At 45.1% G+C, this 23,054-nt stretch overlaps 1 protein-coding gene and 1 long non-coding RNA gene across 2 annotated transcripts in view; one reads left to right on the top strand and one right to left on the bottom strand.

Moving 5' to 3' along the window:
* Nucleotides 1-318: 318 nt before the first annotated feature.
* The window catches only part of si:dkey-157g16.6 (uncharacterized protein LOC561837 homolog), a 35,580-nt gene continuing 12,844 nt past the window's right edge, over nt 319-23,054 (bottom strand). Inside the window, exon 3 of the mRNA XM_037245912.1 lies at nt 319-5,599. Coding sequence (XP_037101807.1) covers nt 3,561-5,599 — 2,039 coding nt within the window. The 3' untranslated portion in view covers nt 319-3,560. The remainder of the gene's footprint in view (nt 5,600-23,054) is intronic.
* On the top strand, nt 3,268-22,495 carry LOC119119526. Its single transcript, XR_005097321.1, has 3 exons — nt 3,268-3,346; nt 4,770-4,873; nt 22,332-22,495. It is a non-coding gene; the product is annotated as an uncharacterized LOC119119526 (long non-coding RNA).

Raw genomic sequence — 23,054 nt, 5'->3', positions numbered from 1 at the left:
ACCCCAACATGACGACCCCCATGGAAAGTTAAAAAAATAAGCCCTCAACGCCTGAATTTGAATAAGGGTTTGTCCATGAAAAAGTGAATGTGAGGAGCTGTTCATCACTGGTAGATTTAAAGTCATTTGCAGACCCAATTTTGGTGCACATGCATTGTTTAGTAAACCTTTTATTGTCACTTATCTGCTCAAAACGTTTGTGAAGCTCTTTTTCAAAGGCTGTTTGGTTAGAAAGCTGATAAACTAAAGTACATTGATACGCAACATGATGCATCACAAAGGTCAAGGTCACAAAAATAAGCAAAGCACCCCATGGTGTGCAATATTGACAGATTCTGTTTAATATTTGTGTGATACTCTTCTTTTTAAAATACAGCCTTTTTTCTGAGGTAGACCATTACAGTTTAAGAACATTATCAATTCCAAAATTCAGCAACATAAAAAAAAAGACATGAAATAAATACTTTCATGTACACTATGTCGCAAACAAATGAGGTAGAAATTGTTACAGAAATTATACAAGAAAAACTTTATGAATGCAAAGAAAGTGTAAAAAGTCAAACCATTTTTTTGTTGGACAAACTACTCTTGTTACGAGTCATCATGTAGTATATTTCATAAATAATTACAAAGTTCACTTGTACTCGCCACTATGCAAGATGGTCACTGTGATTGACCAAGCGTTGCATTGGACTGACTAAAAATCAATCACAGCATTTCCAGGGAAGGTGAAGGATGCTTGCTTGGGTGCTTGGGGAGAAGATAAAAAACGGTTGGTAACCCTCTACCAATGAAAAGAAAAATAATAATAAATAAATCGGGAAAACATAAAAGTATGATAAATCAAAATTCAATGAAAATTAACCAAAATCAGACATTGCTTTTGAAGTGTTGCATTTGAACTGATGAAATGGGCTGAGACAAAAACAATGGTACCCCTAGTAAAGCCTAAAAATCATTAGACACAAGGTGTGTCCTCGAATTAGGATCATATTTGTTTTCAAACTTGCAATTCAAGTTAAAGGATGACAACTCATCACTGTTGGTGACATGTTATGTCCAGTATTTTTACTGGAGCCACAGAATCCAATATATCACGGCAAGATGTGGCCTCAACATGGAGGCTTCATGTCCGTAGACCATACGCTACTGGAAGTGCTGAGGTCTAAGTGGAGTCTCAGTGGGGATCGAGCCTTTTTTGTTGCCGATCCTTCCCTCTAGAATGACCTCCCCTTAAAGGTTAGGCAAGCCCCCTCTCCATTTTTAAAACTCGTTTGAAGACCCATTTTTATTCTTTGGCTTTTGACTGACTTTATTGTTGTTGTTCTACTACAGTATTTTAATTTGTGGTTTAATTTACTGTTCCACTGTTTAGTTTACTGTCTTTACGGCGGGCTCATTGTGATATGGAAAGGGTTTTGTTACAACTCCAGCTATTGTGAAATGCGTTGTATAAATAAAATATCTTGAATGAGAACGATGTTTTAGGACAAGGATTCTCAACAGGTGGTCTGCGGCCCTCCAGTGTTCCGTGGCGGTACTGCAGGTGGTCCGTAAAATTTGAAATGGAAAATAATTTTAACATTTTTAAAAATAAAATGGATTTATTATTTAGACTTGATTTATTTTCCAGCTAATTTTGTGAATCATTTGCCCATCCAAATTATGTCAAATGTAGCTGAGATATTCTGCCAAAGCAGTGGTCCGCGAGTTGCTTCTAGGTTATAATGGTGGTCTCTTAGACAAAACCAGTTGAAAACCCGTTTTAGGACACTGGGGAAAATGGACAAGTAGGTTAAAGGTCAAGTCTATGAGACCATCTCCAAGCAGCTTGAGGTCCCTGTGATGACATGTTTAATTCAGACGTTCTGTACCGCTTGTCCCCACGGGGTCGTGGGCGATTATTATTATTATTATTAATTTATTCTCATTTACAGAGGGGTACCACAAATTTTGTCTACATGGGATTTTAGTCCAGCCCATTATTGATTGCTGATTATGAGTGATAACAATAATTGATTAAGTGATGTGACCCGTATTTATGTCCATTCATTGAAGCACTCTGTTTTCCTCTTCTCTCACCAAAAGTCATCTTAGACGTCTAAATTGTCCATTGGTGTGAATATGAGTGGGCGCGGCTGTCACTATGTGCTCTGCGATTGACTGGCGAAACGTCCAGGGTGTAAACTGATTCTGTTGTCAAAGAGAACTGGCTCACCCACAACCCTAATGAGGACAAATCCTATTAAAAATGTATAGATGAATGGATGCCTGGCTTCTCAGAATGCTAACATAAATGAAATGAAGTGTGATAGCATGATCTACATATGTTAGATTGACGTCCAACATCCACTCACTGGAAATACTTTGGAGTTTTATGAAAGCTAAGCTACATGATGTAATTTTTTCAATTGTAAACTTAAATAAAAAGCAGTTTGTGCAACAACAATGAAGTTCTGTATCCTACATTAGTATTTCTTAAAGACAACAACTATCCCAACATCAACTACAATAAAATAAGGGTGGTGGTCTAAAAGAAAGAACAATCATATATATTTTATATATATATAACGATAAATGGATTTATGGCATCAAATATCCTTTGAAATACCTGAATTACATTCAATGTGACTCTTGTACCATATTCAAGTTTCTCTCCTGAGGATAAAAGCCCAGCTACAATGTCTTTTAAGAAGCTTTCTCCTCGCTTTTCACCACTGAGACCCCAAAGATTACATACATTCTTTCTTTCTTATTTCTGAGGTAAAGACATTCTTCCTGAGCATATCAAACAAGACGACAGAAAAGAAACAGACAAAGACGTGGTGTGCAGGTGAGACCGCAGCAGTTGAGGAGGAATGTGCTTGTCATTCACTGTGGTGGCTATGAAATTTAAGGACAGAAGGTCAGGAGGAATAAAGCAATTTTTTTTTAATCTTATTTAAGCATGAGTGTTGAGGTGAAGTCATTGAATGAGACATGTGAAGTACTTCTCATTGGATGAAGTAACTTGAGTATTTGGCGAGTAGCTAGCTAGCATTGGGACTTCAGCCATTCGGTTTGATTAGAAGGATAGAACATTTGGCTTGTCATGTTTTTGGTCAAAGAATGTTGTTGAAAGCAAAGAACATGAGTTTGGACGTGTACATGGAAATGGACTGGCAATAAAGAGAATCCTGAGAGAAGCAGACAAATGTAAGGATTTACCAAACCCTGATTATCCATTACCTTGGACCACGTCACCTAGCAACAAATCATTGATTTTGTTCTGGACCCGAGCGAAACAGAATCTGAGTTTCCAAGTAATTATTTGATTTTTCCATTAGAAGCTACACTACTCATCAAGGTCAGTTCACATTTCTTTTCTTTTGGGGTAAAAAGGAAATATTGTGGATCTTCATAGCTAACCAATGCCAGTCAAATGAATGTGTTTTCAGCTTCCTCTTACATGGGGGATTTCTCATACTTGCTGGCTCTTTTGGCTGCATGATTTGCAATAACAAAAAATATGAACCAAACATTCAAATAGTGGGGTCATAGTACAGTGACTGGCTGACTCACTAGTGGCTATATATTTTGCTCCATTCTATACAAGTATCAGGCTCTTTTGTGGTGTTGTGTGGGCGCACCTTGCAGAAGGCATTCTCAAAGTCTGTGAAGGTTGGGGCTTTGCCATGTCTTGCCCCAGTGGGGGCTGATGCTGAGGAGAGCGCCTCCTGACTGAGCTGCAGGAGCTCCCACACAGAATAGCCTTCAGTACGCTTCGACATCGCGCTCAGCTCCCGCTGACTCAGACTGTAGCCCTGAGGCGAAAGAGCTTGCAACAGCACCTCCCGACGCATACACGCATCTGGCAGGCCGACATGGTAGCGTTTGGTGAAGCTACGATGAAACGCGTCTTGCAGTAGATCCGGTCTTCCGGTGGTGCATACGACAATCACCAAACCCGTGCTCATATGGGCGTTCTCCAAGAAGGTGCGCAGTGTCTGTCTCAGGCCCTCTCCCTCCATGGTTTCCACTTGGCTAAGCAGCACCACTGATGGCTGCCGTGCACCCGCCACCTCCAACACAGATCCCAGAATGTGTTCTACCTCCGCCTTTCCTTTCAAAGCCAACAAGGCGCCGCTCAGTCGGTAGAGGGAAGCTCCGATTTGTGAAGCCAGAGAATGAGTCAAGGTGGATTTACCCCCTCCACGGGGGCCAAACAGTAGGATGCTTCTTGGTGGCTGCATCACTTGACTGGGCCTCAGGACAGGCCACAGGAGGTCCTCTTCCAAAGCAGCCTTTACGTGAGTGAGGCCAGCCAACTCGCCCCAGTTTAGGGCTGGGCTGCAGTCCAAAATCTCCTCGTCAATCAGGTCCAACACTTGGGGGTCTGGACTCTTCAGAGTTTTAACAGTTGGACAACACAATGAAGAAGCTTTGTGGGCCTCAGAGCACTGCTTCTGTTGCTGCTGTTGTTGGGTCAAGGCCTGCTCCCCTGCTGCGTTATCTCCTGTCATTCCAGCAGGAGGACTGTACTCACCAGCTGGCCCATACTGGGGAGATAGCAGGGGCTGCGAGGAGGGTTTGCTAGGTTTAAACTTTTGTGGCTCTGTATTGCTTACTGAACTGCTGAATCTGTTTCCGTGGCAATGTGCTTTGTCACTCACACTGTATGGTGAGTTTTCACCAGCTTTCTGCGCATCGTAGCTGTATTTCTTGTAAAAAGTGCTGTCCCCAACTTCATTCCCTTCTACAGCCATCTGAAATGCTTTTCTTTTCAACAGCCCAACAGACTCGGATGGGCCAATGTTGGTGGTCTGGTAACTGTAGTTGCTACCTACCACCGAGGGCCTAGGAGGAACAGGAGTGGGTGCAGGCAGACCTGAGGGTAAGTATGTTGCAGAGGGGTGGCTATAGCTGGGGGCAAGGCTGTTCTGGGGAGAATATGTGCTGGGCGGGTAGCTATAGACAGGTGTGGTCGGACTATAACTGGGTACCACAGCGGGGGTGGATTGAAGTGTATGAAGGGAGGCAGGAGGAAGTGCTGCACTGGGTTGGGGGCAGTATGCAGACGAGAGATAGGTGCCGTTGTAGTTGGAGGGGTAGTCATTGGAGCCGCTGCAGGAGCTACCGCCACTGTAGCCGGAGTCTGAGAGGTTGCTGTTCACCACTGACACACTGCCAATCCTGGCAGGGCCTGCGCCCGTGGCCACAGCCTTGGAAGTGGACAGGCTCTCGTGGCCTCCAGGGGGCACAAGGGAGTAGGAGCCATCAGAGGTTTGTGTCAGCGGCCAGGCTTCCAGTTCAGTCTTCTGGCTACTGAGACCCCCAAAGGCACTCTGCTCTGGGTAGGTGCCCACAGGAGGTGTCCGCTCAAACGTTGAATCCAGTCCGCCGGTGTATTTCTCAGCATAGCGCTTCAACAGATTGGAAGCTGTGAGGGCGGAGATGTCATCGTTGGCCCAAGAGTAGTTGTAGGAGCTGTGGCCACGGCTGGAATAGAATTCCGACTTGTGTGCCGGTGAGGAGGTGGTGGAAGAGACATCCAGGTGTTGCTCAGGCCACTGGCTGAGGGATTGGGCATGCTCTGGGTTCCAGTGCATCTTGAATAAGCCTGAAAAAAAACAGAAAGTAATTCTTATCATCATGTTCAACAACGTTTTCCTTTTTTATGAAAATTATAATTGGGGCTATTCCAATCAAACTCACTTTGCTGCCTTCGTAGGAGAAACATGAGGAGTAAATTGAAAATGTACAGGCAATCTGGTCTCAGACAAGTAGAGCAGGGCAGTTGCGAGTGATTCGATACCCCGAGAATGAAATTACTTAAATGAAAGAGAACATGCATAAACTATCTGCTATAATAATGACACATTGTTTGTTCTACTAAGTATGACCCCGCCAACACAACGGATCTTATTAATCATCAAAATGTAAATTCTAACAACAACAAAAAAATCAATACCAAAAATTCACAATTTTTTTGCTAGTCTTCTAAGGTCAATGTGGTAAATCAATATGACTACAGTATGTGCTTTTTAGTGGAATGATGCAGATGTTCACAAACCCTGTCAGGATAATAAAGGGGCAGCATGTCTTGAAAGCTTTGTTGGGAAAAAAGACTGGTTCAAAAGATGACAATAATTAGAAAACAGGGTTTTCTCTAAGTACTCCAGGTCCCTCCCACGTTCCAAAAACATGCAAATTGTGTTATATGACGACTCTTAATTGTTCATAGATGTGAGTGTGAATGCTCGTTATCTCAAATATGCCTTGTGATTGACTGGCAAACAGTCAAAGGTGAACTCATCCAAAGTTAGCCTGAAACGACTCCAAGTTAGCTACAACCCAAATGAGAACAAGCTCTATATAAAATAGATGCAGTGATTTGTTTTAGCCTGAAGGAGCACCACTGTGCCGTGCTGTACTAGCAAACTCTGATCACTAGCAAACTCTGATCACTATCATCAGAGAGAAAAGAAAATAAAGAATGTTGGGGGTATGGTGAGGCATGGGTAAAAGCTGATCTGCTGGCTGCATGTGTGCTGTGCAAATTATGCTTTTTCATGTATAGTGCCAGCATCTACAGATTTCCCAGAAGAACTATTGTTATCTTTCAGGGCACTGAATACCTCCTCTCTCTGCCCTGCACCCCTCTTTACCACCCACCGATACACTCCGCCCCACCTACCCTTCATAGACCGGAGCTGCACAGGCCCCTGAGCCGGTGAGACCGAGGGAAGGGAGGTGGACATTGCTGTAGAGAGAGTGAGAAAGGCAGATGGGGGTGGGGAAGGTGGGGGGATTTAGTAGTGCACCATAGTGTGCAGCACATCAGCACAATCTCTCATGGGACGCTGGAAAGGTGGACTGTCTGTTCTTTTGGCAAAAGCACATTGCCCTTAAAGTATTTGTTTAATCAATGATCCCACAGCAAGTGTGTGATTTTTCTAATTAAACTCATGGCACAGTGTAAAAGGGGTCACAAGCGCACACCTGCATGCCTTGCAAAAAATAGCTATATCTTGTTTTTATATAACCAATCTGACTGCATATTCTGTGTGCCGACTTGCGTTATCACAAGTCCAAAAAGTCTTGCGCTACTTCTCGCTGGGGTGCTAACTTGACATTCCACAAATAACTTGGCATTATTGAACTGTCATGAATCAGCCTGAGGTGGAGAGGTGTCAGAGAGAGAGAGAGAGAGAGAGAGAGAGAGAGAAAGACAGAGAGACAGAGATAGAGAGGCAGACACAGAGAGAAGGATATAGAGATAGAAAGAGAGAGAGAGAGAGAAATAGAGATAGAGAACCAGAGAGAGAGAACTAGAGAGAGAGAGAGAGAGAGAGAGAGAGAGAGAGAGAGAGAGAGAGAGCTACATAAACGAAAGCTGGCTGTCTGCGTATGTGGAGCCAGGTCTCTTATTGCCGTCTAAATCAAATCTCGATATCTGCAGCCGGAGATTCCACTCACTGCTAAACTTTGTTCTCCTCCTCCTTTACTCTTTTTCAAAACGTCTGTGTGTTTTCAGATTACGCACGTTATTTATTCAGTCAGATGAGACCAGCAGACCAGATGGCTCTGGGATTATAACGTCCTTCATATTCAAATCCATTGCCTTACATTCCCAATGGCCAACATAGTTCAAGTACTTCCCTTAAGCTTTCGGCAGTGACACTTGGCATGGCCAAGACTCACCAGAGCCGCTTCTCACACACATCAAGCCCGAGACACCCCATTGACCGTGTATGTTTGTTGTCTGAATTGCAGCTCTTTGTCAGGGTTGTGGAAAGCATATACCGTAATTTTCGGACTATAAATCGCGTTTTTATTCATAGTTTGGGTGGGGGGGCGATTTATAATAAGGAGCGACTTATATGTGTTTTTTTTTCAAAAATTAAAAAAACAAAAAACAAACGTGAAACCGCGATAAACGAACCGCGATGTAGCAAGGGATTACTGTAATTTGAATTTCAAGTGACGTCAGCAGCGCGACGCGGCGGTTGTTTACAAAAAGGACAAAGATTGATCACGGGATGACGAAGATGACGAAGGGCCCCACGTACTACCGGCATCATTAGCGGCTTTGTTTCTAAGTGACACGGAGGACGAAGAGTTTGAAGGATTTAAGGATTTGGAGTGACACAGAAGGTTTGAAAAACTATTATGGCTTTTACGCACGCCCTGTCCTCCTCTACGGAGCTCTCTTTCACCTCCGTGGATAGAAGTCGGGGGCCGGCGCTCAGCCGGGTGGCTGTCCAGGGACGGTGGATGGGGCTCGGACATGGCTTTTACGCACGCCCGGTCCTACTCTACGGAGCTCTCTTTCACCTCCGTGGATGGAAGTCGGGGGCCGGCGCTCGGCCAGGTGGCTGTCCGGGGACGGTGGATGGGGCTCGGTCATGGCTTTTACGCAGGCCCGGTCCTATTCTATGGATCTCTCTTCCACCTCCGTGGCTGGAAGTCCACGCCGCCACACGCCTGGAAGTTTGTTTTGTTAAATAAAGAGCCGTTTACCAAACCCACGTCTTTCCTTGTACTTTGTTAACGCTACAATCTAGTTATATACTAGATCTGTGGAATAACGACGAGGCTGACGTCAGTTCTTGGTGTTGGATTTTGTCGAATAAATTGCCCCCCAAAATGCGACTTATACTCCGGAGCGACTTATATGTTTTTTTTCACTTTTTTGGGCATTTTATGGCTGATGCGACTTGTACTCCGGAGCGACTTTTAGTCCGAAAATTACGGTATGTCCTGCAGGCCCTTCCCATCTGCAGCCTGACCAGTTTCTGAGCAGCTCCAATAATAGGGCCTGTGTGTGACAGAGATGGATGGGAGCCCAGGGGAGCTCATAAAACCTGCAGCAAGGAGTGAGGCATGGAAGGAAGGAGGGAGGAAGGGAGGGGAAAGTCGACAGCAGGCGCTACGTCCTCTCTAAGCGGGCCGGAGCTAACATTAGAGGACTCATTGAGGCAGGCTAACTGCTGTCCACTCTATCATCAGTGTACTCCCGCTGCAGAATGGACTTCTTTCACAATAAATCCCCACCACTCCCCCTCTACCCACTGACCAATGTGCTGGACAGCTAGCTGCCCTTAGGCACCTCAGTAAGTGTTCAGAAGGAGAATAATTATTTTCTACAAGTGTATACTGAACTTTGTTATCCACGTATTTGTTGTATGCTCAATGTTGCATGGAGCCGCATTGAGAGTGTTAGCAATCCCAAAACTACATGGTGGCGTTGTAGTGTAGATGGATTCACTGAAGAATACAAGATTACAGTTCTCTAAATCAGGACAATGTGCACATTGTGTCATTAGAGTTCATCGGGGCTGCTCCATGAGGAGTTCTGATTTAAATCAATGATGTGCAACAGCATTTAATAAATAAATTAATCTAAAAAGTGTTTTAAAATATGTTGAACATTTATTTCAAACATCATTAAAGGCAAACAATGAGGACAAACAGGGTGAGAAGGTCCAGAAGGTGTCTTGTTTGATAAAGTCTGGGCCTTGAAAATAAATCTGCATCTCACACTTTTCCTGTTATTACATAGTTTTTAAATTCGTTTTGAACATAGTCAATATACATGACACATTAATTAAATTGACCAAGCACACAGGTTTCAAAGGGGTGCAAAAAATAAATGTGTTTTTAAAGGCTTTTTTTATTAGTATGGACAAACTGTGGGTTACAACAGCAGCTTTCAGTTGCTGCAAACACCTTTGCATGAATCCCTAACCGTGAACGTCTGTCAATGGGTCTTGTGATGGAAGAGGAACTATGACTAAATTGCTGCATTTAATAACAGCGAATTAGATCATTATTGCACAATTTTACGCACTGAGCAGACACGCCGCTCCAGCGATTGGCTGTAAGTAAACATTTGAACACACATCTCTTTCTGCTGACCAATGACCTCAGCCGGCTGCAAGGAGACTGATAAAAAGCTATAGGATATGCACATTTAAACTTCCCACTGCATGCGTGAGTGTTCCATGGTCCCAAGGGGGACAGATGTTCCTCTGTTGACCGCCTTACTGTCTGTGCGGCCATTGTGGCGGACGAGCATCCAGCAGGCGCGCGTAGCTCGGACAATCACGTTGTTCGTGAGACAAAGGCTGAAGGATCCTATTGTTGAAGGCCTTTCTAATTATGGAAATCGTATTAATCTATTCAGCAGCCGTCCACAGAGAGCTTTTGTGTGAGCCTGGGATTTATCGAGGGAACAGCATGAGCTGCATCCTTTAGTTGGCATGTGTGATGAAGACACAGCTCCAAAAGCAGCCTTGTGGATGGCCTGGACTTCAAACTAGACCAGTGCGGCCTCAAGAACGTAACTACATTTACAACTTTATACAAGTACAAATGTTACTGACACTAAGTTCAGTCTGTGCATTGTTTCACATATCCCTGTTAAGTCCAGTTTACTTACACCGTGTTCAGTTCCATCAGCTGCTGTATTAGACCTGAAGTGCACTTTCCAGTGCTCAGTGACCTTGTAGGTCATTTTAATAGTTTTGTTTGTGAAAATATTGTATTTTTCCCTTTCAAATTTTCCAGACAATTGGGACTTTTGATGGTTTTATCATAAATGTTATTTCCAGAAGTCTTTACTCAATCACTTTGATTCTGGTTGTCTGCATCTCACCTACACGAGTGCCATGCACAATCTTAACAGATAAAAGTTCAGCTCAGTTGTCAGAGCAGAATCTCTCTGACACATATGAGCAGTCTCTTAAAGTTCTTGTGTTCCTTCCTTATAATCCTTTTGTAGGTTCCAGTAGGCTTGTAGACACCGCTGTCTTTTTTGTTAAAGTTTGCTAGTGCGTCATAGTCTGGAGTAAAATTTGTTGTGGCAATTCTTAGGCGAGATCCGAGGTGTTGGTCCGTTTACCTCGATCTGTGACGGTTTGATGTTGACGTTCATGTGGCTGAACGTCACGTCGCGTACGTCGAGCCAAATTGGCCACTCTCTTTTAAACGCTCGGCACTGTGTCCACCTTGCTTTTCCTTGGGCGACTCATTTTAATGGAAGGATTCCAGGGGAAGGTTTGTGGGTGGCTTTAGCGCAAAACTGCATCTGAAAGCTCAGCGCGCGAATTACAAGAATGCTGTCGTCACAGCCCACGCTCTAAATTCGGGACTGATACAAATAGAGCGTGAGTGCGCCATGTCCGTACTACTGAGTACGTACACGCACTTGTGAGTGTGCACCGAGCTTTTTGACACGGCTTCCGGTAGTAAATGCGCAGGCGAGCGCTTCCCCATCTACTGGGGAAACGCAGTCATTGCAGGCAAAATGACCAAAAAAAAAAAGTTTAATAATACAATTTGTTCAGGGTTGGCGGGCCGGATTAAACGGTCCCGTGGGCCGTATCCGGCCCGCGGGCCGTAGTTTGGTGACCCCTGTCCTAGGGTGACATGTCAGGCGAATCACCCTCAATCAAATAAGACTTATTGTTTTAATAATCCTTAATGCAGTAGTATCGGTAGAGTCCTACACATGCACAAACTGTTTCCCGGTGAGCTAGACGCTTTTGTTTCCCATTCTGCGATACGCGACAGACGAGCGCACGTGCTCACATACATTCGACTAGAACTTCCCTACTAATGCAGTTACAAGTAACATTATAGCCTTCTATTAATTTTAAAAAGTAACACTAAGTTAAAAACACAACTAAACATTTATATGTGCCATACAAAAAACTATTTACCGTCTTTTTCCATGTATAATGCGCAAAATGTAACTAATTTATTGTCCTAAAATCTGGGGTGCGCATTATACATGGGTACAACAATTTTTGAAGAAAATCTCCCTCGAAATAAAACTTGAAATCACCTTTCTTCTTGTTTGTTGTCAATCGCGCATCGCATTCAGCCATCCTGCCCAACACACTTAGTCAGTAAAATTCATAATTGACGACACATCGTTTGATGCGATGGTGCAATCCTTGATGGTGTGTTATTGTCAAATATTGTTTGTTTTTTAATCTCCATCGCAAACTGAATATCATACGGAGGCCGCCATTACAGATGCGCAGAACGGATGCGCAAGACACGTCAGCTATATACTAAAGAGCGAGAGTTCAGTTCTAAACCTAAATGCGTATTACAGGTAATATTTTATTTCACAACACTTTGCCTTGTTCCTTTCGTCTCTGCTGTTCACTTCAAACACGCTCCATACGAACACAATGCTCTCGTATCAGACGCTTGCTCGATCACCTACTCGTTTGCTGTCACAATGTACCCTACACAAATCCGAAACATTTGTTGCGGCTCCGAGTCACGACGAGGGGCAAGTTTTGGTTTCCAAGGGTGGTTTTATTCCTCTTCAACTTCTCTCCCATACAGAGCCGCCTTTTTCACATGTCCGCACGTCACTTTCCTCTCTTTTCATTTTAACCTAACTGATCGCGGTGGTGCCTTTCTGGGCAGTCGGAGAAATCAACGCCAACAAAAAAAATACATCCAGCCTAGTTAAGAAATCACCAGAAAGATCACCATGACAATTGTGAACACACAGAAAGATAATAAATAACTGGAACATCACTCAAATATTGGTGATCCCGTTGAGAGTCTCACATATTTCTTCGCTATCGAGTTTGCTACCGCATGCGCAGTGATACTGACCGGCAGAATAACATCCGTTTGTTCCCAAAGATGATCTTTTTTAGGGTGCGTATTATACATGGGGGCGTATTATACATGGAAAATTACGGTATATACATAGTATGTACGTATATTCATATGTATCACCATACTGTAATACTGATAATCACCTCCAAAGCTGAAAAGGTACAGGTAAGTAAAGGTCCTCTCTCTCTCTCTCTCTCTCTCTCTCTCTCTCTCTCTCTCTCTCTCTCTCTCTCTCTCTCTCTCTCTCTCTCTCTCTCTCTCTCTCTCTCTCTCTCTCTCTCTCTCTCTCTCTCTCTCTCTCTCTCTCTCTCTCTCTCTCTCTCTCTCTCTCTCTCTCTCTCTCTCTCTCTCTCTCTCTCTCTCTCTCTCTCTCTCTCTCTCTCTCTCTCTCTCTCTCTCTCTCTCTCTCTCTCTCTCTCTCTCTCTCTCTCTCTCTCTCTCTCTCTCTCTCTCTATTTAAATAGCCTTTAGAGGTGGTGATGCTGCAGGGCGGGCAGCAGCTAGGGCCAACTGTCCCATGCAATGAGAAGGAATCACAACAATATTTGCCTACTTCGTCAACAGCCAAGCTCTCTCAGATAATAAACCTCCACGACAGACTTGTGAGAGTACATCACAGTACCAAACAGATTCAAAGACTTATTTGGCCAGTTAGATTCACATGACAACACACCGGCACAGAAGACCCCCCTACAGCTCAATCATCCAAGACATCCCTCTACAACTCGGTGCTCAACTTTCTCACAGGTGAAAGCATGTAAATCGACAGCAGCACTCCCAGAGTGTATGCTTATCCTGCTGCTTTTTACTGACCCACATCTGTTCTCCAAACTACAGTACCGATAAAGTCATAAACAGCCACCTGGTCGAGTACTGAAAAAAAAAAACAATCACGGGTGGGCAACTTATCTGTGTGCTCGCCCCTCCCTTATGTCTACTCACAATCGATGTACTAATCACAGTCACCTGCCTCTCGTTACCTGTCGCGTATATAAATCCTGTTTGCGTGTCACACCCCTGTCGGATTGTTCTCGTCTCGTCTGTCGCCGTCGTTCCTGTCTTTATCTTGTCTTTATCTTGTCTTTTTGTTCAGTTAGTCTTGTCCCTAGTAGAGCTTCTTATAGTCTGTCTTTGAGTTCTCCAATAAACCCTGGTCCAAGCTGCATTTGGTCGCCCTGCTCCATTCCGATTCCATGACATCTTGTGCTTAAAAAATAGAATTCAAAGGCTGTACAAAACTGCTGAACAGCGAACCTATATTGTATACAAGAACCCATTTTAAGTATTTTTTTCCCAAAAAATTATCTCACTCAATGTTTAAATTTGGGTATTATGTTTGTCCTGCCTGTCAATACAAATCTGAAAAATTGAGAAGGCTTCTTCACATTGTTGTATAAGGCATTATGCCAGGATCTGACTCAGCATTTTAGCAAACTACTCCTTGCTGTGTGTAGTTGGGCCGCTGGCGGCGTGATCGCAACGAGATCACGCTGCCAGCGGCCCAACTAGAGAACTTAGAGAAATTTGATCCTATGATCAAATGATCCTGGAGTGAATCAACAAAATAAATTGGCCCACATTTTCAACAAAAGATTTCATGGAATCCTAGTTGTATATAGAACACATTTACAAAGTTTGACTCGACAGATGAATTATTACTCAAATTTTCCATTAGGGTGAGGAGAAGCTCAAATAAACTTTGTTAAATGTTTTCTTTTAATTTGTCACAGACTTATACTAAAGTGTCTATTTTCCATTGATAGGGAATAGACAATGTTAAAATTTGGTGTTATGTGTATTTGCTTTGCTATCACATTAAATTTTTTTTTTTTTCTTGTGGCGCAAACACGCCGAACTTTTTTTTTTTTTTTTTTTAATTCAATTTTGATGTTTCCATGACCACAGAGGCTGAACCGTGTACATAATGGAGTTTGCAATTTTGCAACGGTCATGCCAACCTTTCATTGCAGCAGTCTGGATGGATTAACAATCTTTTAAAAAGACAAATGTTTTAAAAGTGTGGTTTCAATTTTTATTTGTAGTGACTTATTTTATTTTTAAAGTGCATGTAAACAGACTGACTGACAGCCTTGGCTATCGTGGGAGAAACCCATGTAGCTGTTTAAGTACTCATGTTTTCCTATAACAAGGTATTCCCGGTTGAGGTGAAACATTATCTTGGCAGGAAGCCCAGCAATGGAGGGCTCCGGTGCTGTTTCACTGATCCCAAGAGGTTCCCATCTCCTTCTACCTCTCATGGCGCTTTTGTTTTTCCTGCCCCATGGAACAAAACGGACACACAGGCAGCAAGCCTTCTGGGAGAGTGCGCTATTAAACTGTTCTAATTGTAAACATGAGGGCCGTGGATCAATCCAATCAAGGACTCCTTTCAGGACTGAGCATCCCTTCAGCAACCCTCACCCCTCCTCCCACCTATCATCAATCGCAAGCAACCAACATTTCTAGTCCATCACCCACAGAAGCACACTCGTATGTGTGCATGCCTCTTTGCATTTTGTGAATGTTACCTCTAATTGCCTGAAACAGATTTTATAATCCACAAATTTGGCTCAGTTAACAAAGATCTTAAACCTCATGTTCTATAAAACAAACAGTATAAAAAGAGATAAAATGAATTATTCTGTAGGCAGTTCTCTTTCTTTCTTTCTTTCTTTCTTTCTTTCTTTCTTTCTTTCTTTCTTTCTTTCTTTCTTTCTTTCTTTCTTTCTCTTTCTTTCTGAAAACCCCCCACAAAAACAAAATCCTAATTTAAAAATGAATTGAGGTGAATTAGAGGTTGTAAAGTGTGATGTAATTCTTGATCCTTAGTGTATTTTGATGACAGAATTTCTCTGACAAGTTATTAAAGCTCCAGAGAACTGTTTTAAATTGAGGAACTTTAAGGGTCAGCGAGTGCTAAGTATCACAGTTGCCATTTTCTCGTGGCCGCCTTGTGCATCATACTGTTTCAACGGTGCATATGAGCCGAGACAGAAAGGCTACAAACTGACTTGGCAGGTAATAAAAGCTCCAAATCAATGTCTTCTCAGAGTCCCACAACAAGGCAAAATACACAGTGTACCGTATCGTTCTCTGGTATGATAGCGTATCAATAAACAGGCATTAACTATTGATATTATGGCTGTGAGTCACTGGTGTAGCAGTTGTAGCCTGTCTTGGATGCAGGCAGCATACGTAGGTACAGTTCCCGCTTAGTGAAGGTGTGAATGTAAGCGTGAATGGTTGTCTTTCTCCATTAGTGTCCTAGAAGTGACTGTTGGCCAGTCCAAGTTGTAGTCGCTGTTCTACTATAATAATTTCTTTTATTTATGATAGGTATGGGCAATATAAATGATGGAGGGGGACCACAATTTTTCATCAGCTCCATTGATTTGTTGATCAGTCACGATCAGCAGAGGGCAGCGTAAATTCCGGTGCAAGCTATGTCTGCACACTGATTGATCTGAATAGTGTATAAGTGTAAAACGTTGCAGTGGAACCCTGCTTTTCACAGGTGATAGGGACCAGGCTGGCCAGTGAATAGTGAAAATCTGTGTATAATTGACATCCACTGAAATGCATTTTATTTTTTTTAAATCCCCAAATTATTAAAAAAAAACACTGATGAAACGCCACTACATTTTTTTCACAAAAGAAAAACCTGAAGTTGGCCACCAGACCCAAACCTGAAAATAACACACAATGAAAATCAGTAAAAAGGCAAATCTGCATTTGCCGAACAGTAACTTTTCTGGTGGTTCACTGTAGTGGGGGCAGAATGTTAATGAGCCCCCCCCCAAAGAAAAACAAAACAGACTATGCCCCCCCCCCCCCTATTTTGAGGTGGGGGTTAATTGAGGGACCAGTAAGCGTGTGGATGTGGCCTGCATGTGGCCCGCAGAATGCCATTTGGCCATCCGTGATTAAGAAGAAGGAAAAATGTCACTTCATGCTGTGTCTGTCGAACTTGGTGCTCCCTCCCACTCTGAGCCAAAACCCACAGCGTGGTGAACTTCAGTGTCACAAACGGATGAGTTAAACAATAAAATTGCTCTGCCTTTGTCTATCTAAGCAACAGGTTAGCCCATCAGTTTAGTGTATACTCAAACTTGTGTGAATTTATTTTTAAATGAGGTTTTCAAATAGGTTGAAAGTAAAATTATGAGAAATTCATAGGCAAGTCAATAAAAAAGTGAAAAGTTAATAGAATCACATTTGTAGACAAGTTCAGATGAGTTCATCCGAAAATAACGGGTCAGCATGTCCATTTAAACTAGAGGCGTCAAGACTTTGACTCTTGGTAAAATCAAAGGAGGTGAGGATGCCCATATGACTTTTACAGCACACTATTGGCCGGTAGAAAATGTTGATCTGTATCCTTGCCGCTGATTGGCTTAGAGTTGTAAGAGCAGTTCTAACCTCGCTTTATCTCAGCCTCCTGCAGTCGCGCTAGTATCCACTCTTCCACTTGGTTTGCGTCAGCAGAATCAGCAGCTTCTCTGATTTGCGCTTTCGCCATGAACGAGGCAGGACAACCAAATGCAAGGGTTAAAGGAGACAAGAAGGGCTGGAATGCCAGCAGAACAGAACGATGAGGCAAGCTGAGGAGACGGTCAGCGAGCGTCATTGAAGCAGACTGGCATAGTATGCTCGTGGTTTTGGACAGACAGAAGGTCAAGCAAAACGGAGTCCAGAGCAGATAATGAAAACAGGCTAAACAGCGAATCAGGAAACAGGCATAGCGCTACACCGCAGATCAGGCAAGCGGGAATCAGGTGGCACAACAGAACCAGGTGGCAGGCAAACCACCGTGGATTGACAGGCTTGCGGGATTTAAATACACGCCCTAATCAGCCGTTAGCAAGAGCACAGGTGGCAGCGATCAGCACTGATTAGTGCGTGCAGCTCGGCATTGGATAGTTCTCTTGTGACTTTGTGAGTTTTAGTGAAGCCCTACCTTTTTTTTCTAAAAGTCAATTTAACTTTAAAATGTTTAAAATTACAATAAAGTGTTTGAAAATACAAAAACATGTTTAAAAATACAATCATAAAAGTCTTGTGCGGATATCGTAAAAATATTGACTCCACATTGTGGATTTTCACCTATCGCCGAGGGGGGTCTTGGAACCAATTATCAGCAATATACGAGGGATCACTGTATTGATGCATTTACCATATTTTTCATAAGGTGCTTCGGGTTAAAAGGCGCAGACTCAATTGCGGGGGCTTTTCTGTACTTAGTAATTCACACACAGGGTGCACCGCATTATTGGGTGCAATTTACGGTAAACAGAAAAAAAAAACATCACGGAAGAAAGACAGTGAGTTTTGTTGTATGAGTTCAGTTGTACTGTAACCATGTACTGTGTTCACATTATTGTTAATCTATATTTTTACGCAACCGTCCTCATCTTCTGTATCCGAATTAAACAACTGGGCAAGTTCGCCATTAAACATGTCAAGATCGCGCTTGAATTGTGCCTTATAAAAATGTCTCTCTGTCGATGCCATTTTAGAGCGTTTATTTATCTATGGCAGCGGAGGGACGTATTATGTACAGTCCTCTGATTGATTTACCGTTCCGATCTACGTAAAAAGTAATGTCCTCTGATTGGTTAGTCGGTTCACATGTTACGCCCACATGATACGTCCCTGTGTGGTGGCAGTGATGTGGTGGAGGGGTTTGCGTGTCCTTATGATCCTAGAAGCCAAGTTGTCTGGGGCTTTATGCCCCTGGCAGGGTCACCCATGGCAAAAGGGTCCTAGGTGAGGGGCCAGACAAAGCATGGCTCACAAAAACCCCTTATGAGGAATACTACAGTTGGATTTTGTTTTCCCTCGCCCGGACGCGGGTCACCGGGGCCCCTCTCTGGAGCCAGGCCTGGAGTTGGAGCTCGAAGGCAAGCATCTGGTGGCCTTCGCCCATGGGGCCCTGCTGGCCACAGCCCAAAAAGTAAACGTGCGTCCCTCTTCCCATGGGCTCACCACCTGTGGGAGGGGCCAAAGGGATCAGGTGCTAAGTGAGCTGGGCCTCTCTGGCAGGAAAGGAGCCCGAGCTGGTGTGCGAGGGAGAAAGGTTTCGACTAGGCATATAGTTGGACTTGCCTCCACACACAGTTTGGGTTCTGGTACAAGACCACTTGAGAGGCGCTGGACTCTCTTCCACTCTGGATTTGCCCACGGAGAGAGGCGTTGAGCAGGTGTGGGCATACATATTGCCCGCCGGCTGGGCGCCTGCACATTGGGGTTCACCCTGGTGAACGAGAGGGTAGCCTCCCTCCGCCTTCGGGTGGAGGGACGGGTCCTGACTTTTGTTTGTGTCTATGCACCAAACGGCAGCTCAGAGTACCCACCCTTTTTGAAGTCCTTGGAGGAAGTGCTGGAGAGCGCTCCTTCTGGGGACTCCATCGTTCTCCTGGGTGACTTCAATGCTCACGTGGGCAATAACAGTGAGACCTGGAAGGGCGTGATTGGGAGGAACGCCCCCCCCAATCAGAACCCAAGCGGTGTTCTATAATGAACACCATGTTCAAGCAAAAGGGTGTCCATGTGTGCACTTGGCACCAGGACACCCTAGGCCGCAGTTCGATGATCGACTTTGTAGTCTTGTCATCGGATTTGCGGCCGCATGTTTTGGAGACTCTGGTGAAGAGAGGGGCGGAACTGTCAACTGATCACCACCTGGTGGTGGGTTGGCTCCGATGGTGGGGGAAGATGCCAGTCCGACCTGGCAGACCCAAACATACTGTGAGGTTGTGCTGGGAACGTCTGGCAGAATGCCCTGTCAAGAAGAGCTTCAACTGCCACCTTGAAAAAGCAGAGCTTTTCCCATGTCCCGGAGGAGGCAGGGGACATTGAGTCCGAGTGGACCATTGTTGAGGCAGCCAACCGGAGCTGTGGCTGTAAGGTGCCTGTCGTGGCGGCAACTCCCAAACCAGCGGTAAGGGATGCCGTCAAGCTGAAGAAGGAATCCTATCGGGCCGTTTTGGCCTGTGGGACTCCGGAGGCAGCTGACAGGCACCGGATGGCCAAGCGGAACACGGCTTTGGCGGTTACTGAGGCAAAAACCCGGGCGTGGGAGGAGTTTGGCGAGGCCATGGAGGATGACTTCCAGACGGCTTTGAGGAAATTCTGGTCCACCATCCGGCGTCTCAGGAGGGGGAAACGGTTCACCGTTAACACTGTTTACAGTATAGACTGCTGCTGACCTCGACTCAGGACATCGTGAGATGGTGAGGAGAATACTTCGAAGACGTCCTAAATTCCACCGACACGCCTTCCATTGTGGAAACAGGGCCTGGAGACTCTGAGGTGGACTCTCCAATCTCTGGGGTCGAAGTCACCAACGTAGTTAAAAAACTCCTCGGAGGCAAGGCCCCGGGGGTGGATGAAATCCGCCCGGAGTTCTTAAAGGCTCTGGATGTTGTGGGGCTGTCCTGGCTGACATGCCTCTACAACAAAGCGTGGACATCGGGGACGGTGCCTCCGGATTGGCAGACTGGGGTGGTAGACCCTCTTTTTAAGAAGGGGGACCGGAGAGTGTGTTCCAACAACAGAGGAATCACACTCCTCAGCCTCCCTGGTAAGGTCTATTCAGGGGTGCTGGAGAGGAGGGTCCGTCGGAAGGTCGAATCTCGGATTCAGGAGGAGCAGTGTGGTTTTCGTCCTGGCCGTGGAACAGTGGACCTGCTCTATACCCTCGGCATCCTCGAGGGTGCATGGGTGTTGGCTCAACCAGGCCACACGTGTTTTGTGGACTTGGAGAAGGCATTCGACCATGTCCCTCGGGAAGTTCTGTGGAGGGTGCTTTGGGAGTACGGGGTGCTAAACCAACTGATAAGGGCCGTTCGGTCCCTGTAGCATCGATTTCAGAGTTTGGTCCGCATTTCCGGCAGTAAGTCGGATTCGTTCCCAGTGAGGGTTGGACTCCGCCCTTTGTCACCGATTCTGTTCATAACTTTTATGGACAGAATTGCTAGGCACAGCCGAGGTGTTGAGGGTGTCCGGTTTGGGGGCCTTGCATCTCTGCTTTTTGCAGACGACGTGGTGCTTCTTCAAGCCGTGATCTCCAGCTCTCACTGTAGCGGTTCGCAGCCGAGTGTGAAGCGGTCGGGATGAAGGTCAGCACCTCCAAATCTGAGACCATGGTCCTCAGTCGGAAAAGGGTGGAATGCCCTCTCCGGATCGGGGATGAGATCCTGCCCCAAGTGGAGGAGTTTAAGTATCTTGGGGTCTTGTTTACGAGCAAGGACAGGATTGAGCGGGAGATCGACAGACGGCTAAGTGCAGCTTCGGCCGTGATGGAGACTCTGTACCGGTCCATCGTGGTGAAGAGAGAGCAGACCCAAAAGGCAAAGCTCTGAATTTACCGGTCGATCTACGCTCCTACCCTCACCTATGGGTCGTGACCGAAAAAGAACAAGATCCCGGATAGAATCGGCCGAAATGAGTTTCCTCCGCATGGTGTCCGGGTTCTCCCTTAGAGATAGAGTGAGAAGCCCGGTCATCCCAGAGGGACTCGGAGTAGAGCCGCTGCTCCTCCACGTTGTGAAGTGCCAGATGAGGTGGCTCGGGCATTTCATCAGGATGCCTCCTCGACGCCTCCCCGGGGAGGTGTTCCGGGCATGTCCCACCGGCAGGAGACCCCGTGGACGACCCAGGACGCGCTAGAGAGACTAAAAAGACCCAATGATTGTCACACACACATCTGGGTGTGGTGAAATTTGTCTCTGCATTTAACTCATCCCCGAAGGGAGCAGTGAGCAGCAGCGGTGCCGCGCCCGGGAATCATTTGGTGATCTAACCCCCCAATTCCAACCGTTAATGCTGAGTGCTAAGCAGGGAGGCAATGGGTCCCATTTTTAAAGTCTGTGGTATGTTCCCGGCCAGGGTTTGAACCCACAACCTTCCAGTCTCAGGGCAGACACTCTACCACTAGTCCACTGAGCTGTGTCTCTCAGCTAGCCTGGGAACACCTTGCGATCCCTCGGAATGAGCTGGACGAAGTGGCTGGGGAGAGGGAAGTCTAGGCATCCCTCCTAAACTGCTGCCCCCGCAACCCGACCCCGGACAAGCGGAAGATGGATGGATGGATGGATGGAATTTGGTCCACACAAAAGGCGCACCTTATTAAAAGACACGGCTGCGGTTTTTGAGAAAATTAAAGGCTTTTAAGTGCATCTTATGGTTTGGAAAATACGGTAAGTTACGCAAAAAAACTTTGAATTTGTACCTTTGAGGCAGAATTCTAATCACCCGTCTTCATACATACAAGCATCGGTTTCTTTATACATCTCCAACTTAAAATAAAGAGCTGAAGTTTGGGGTTCAGAGCGAGAAGTGAGCAAGCTTGAGAAGCTGTTCTATACCAGAGTTAGTTATCTTGATTTGTTGGGGCTCTCAAGTCCTCTGTTCACAGGTTCACAGTGATTTATGACACTAATATCGAGGAGAACGTTCTCACTCTGCTGGGGCCCTCCTACTGCCGCTCACTACCCGGCCCGTCATAAAAAGATCAATCTGAGAGGCCGGCTGCATTTCATCGCATGGCAGGTGGAGATGCTGGGAAATTGTCTCGGGGAGTTCCCTCTGCTAGGAGAAACAAGTTTTATTAGCTTTGTTTACACGCAAAATAGATAATTAATTCCTTCCATATGTTGTGTGAATGTATGTACTTTGTGTGAATGTACGTATAATTCCAGCCCAATGCAAGCTTGATAGCTTGTGGAATCATGTGACCTGCCAAAAGGATCGTCACCTAAAATCTGAGTTCCTGACTTCAAAATGGGGTAAGTGTGGATGCCAGACAACGTAGATCACAAATTACTAACTAGCCGTGTATAATTGGCCAACGCGTTGGACTATGATCATAAATACACACGTTGGTCTTATGGGCCGCCAACGATCAAAAGAAACACATTTGCGCACAGTCGCGCATCTGCTCATGCTGTCACTCTCTTTCGGAGATGCTTTCACGATATGAGAGTGCAGGAGCTTTCACACGTGTGCTCCAATGCCCCTAGGCCAGGGGTCACCAACACGGTGCCCGCGGGCACCAGGTCACCCGTGAGGACCGCATGAGTCGCCCGCAGGACTGTTCTAAAATTAGCTCAAATAGCGGCACTTGTCAGTGAGCTGCATCTATTTATTTTACAGTCAAACCTCGCTTTTCGAACGTCCTGCTTTCTCAAACAAATCAGAATTCGAACAAAGAATTCGAGATTTTTTTGCTTTGGTTGTCAAACAAAATTCAGAGGTCGAACCTCGCGAGATGATCCAGGAGGACCTGAGAAAACCCGACCGCGCGTCCCGGATGCCGACTGACTCCGTTGTTATTGTATTTTCGTTACTTTGAGGATTGTATTAAACCCTAATCATGCCTCCAAAGAAAGCAAATGAGAGCAGTAAAGCCATCCTAAAACATA

The sequence above is a fragment of the Syngnathus acus genome, chromosome 2 (assembly GCF_901709675.1).
Source record: "Syngnathus acus chromosome 2, fSynAcu1.2, whole genome shotgun sequence".
In the NCBI taxonomy this organism is placed as follows: Eukaryota; Metazoa; Chordata; class Actinopteri; order Syngnathiformes; family Syngnathidae; genus Syngnathus; species Syngnathus acus.
Note: the sequence above shows the minus strand (reverse complement) of the source record. Positions and strands in the feature narration are given on the sequence as shown.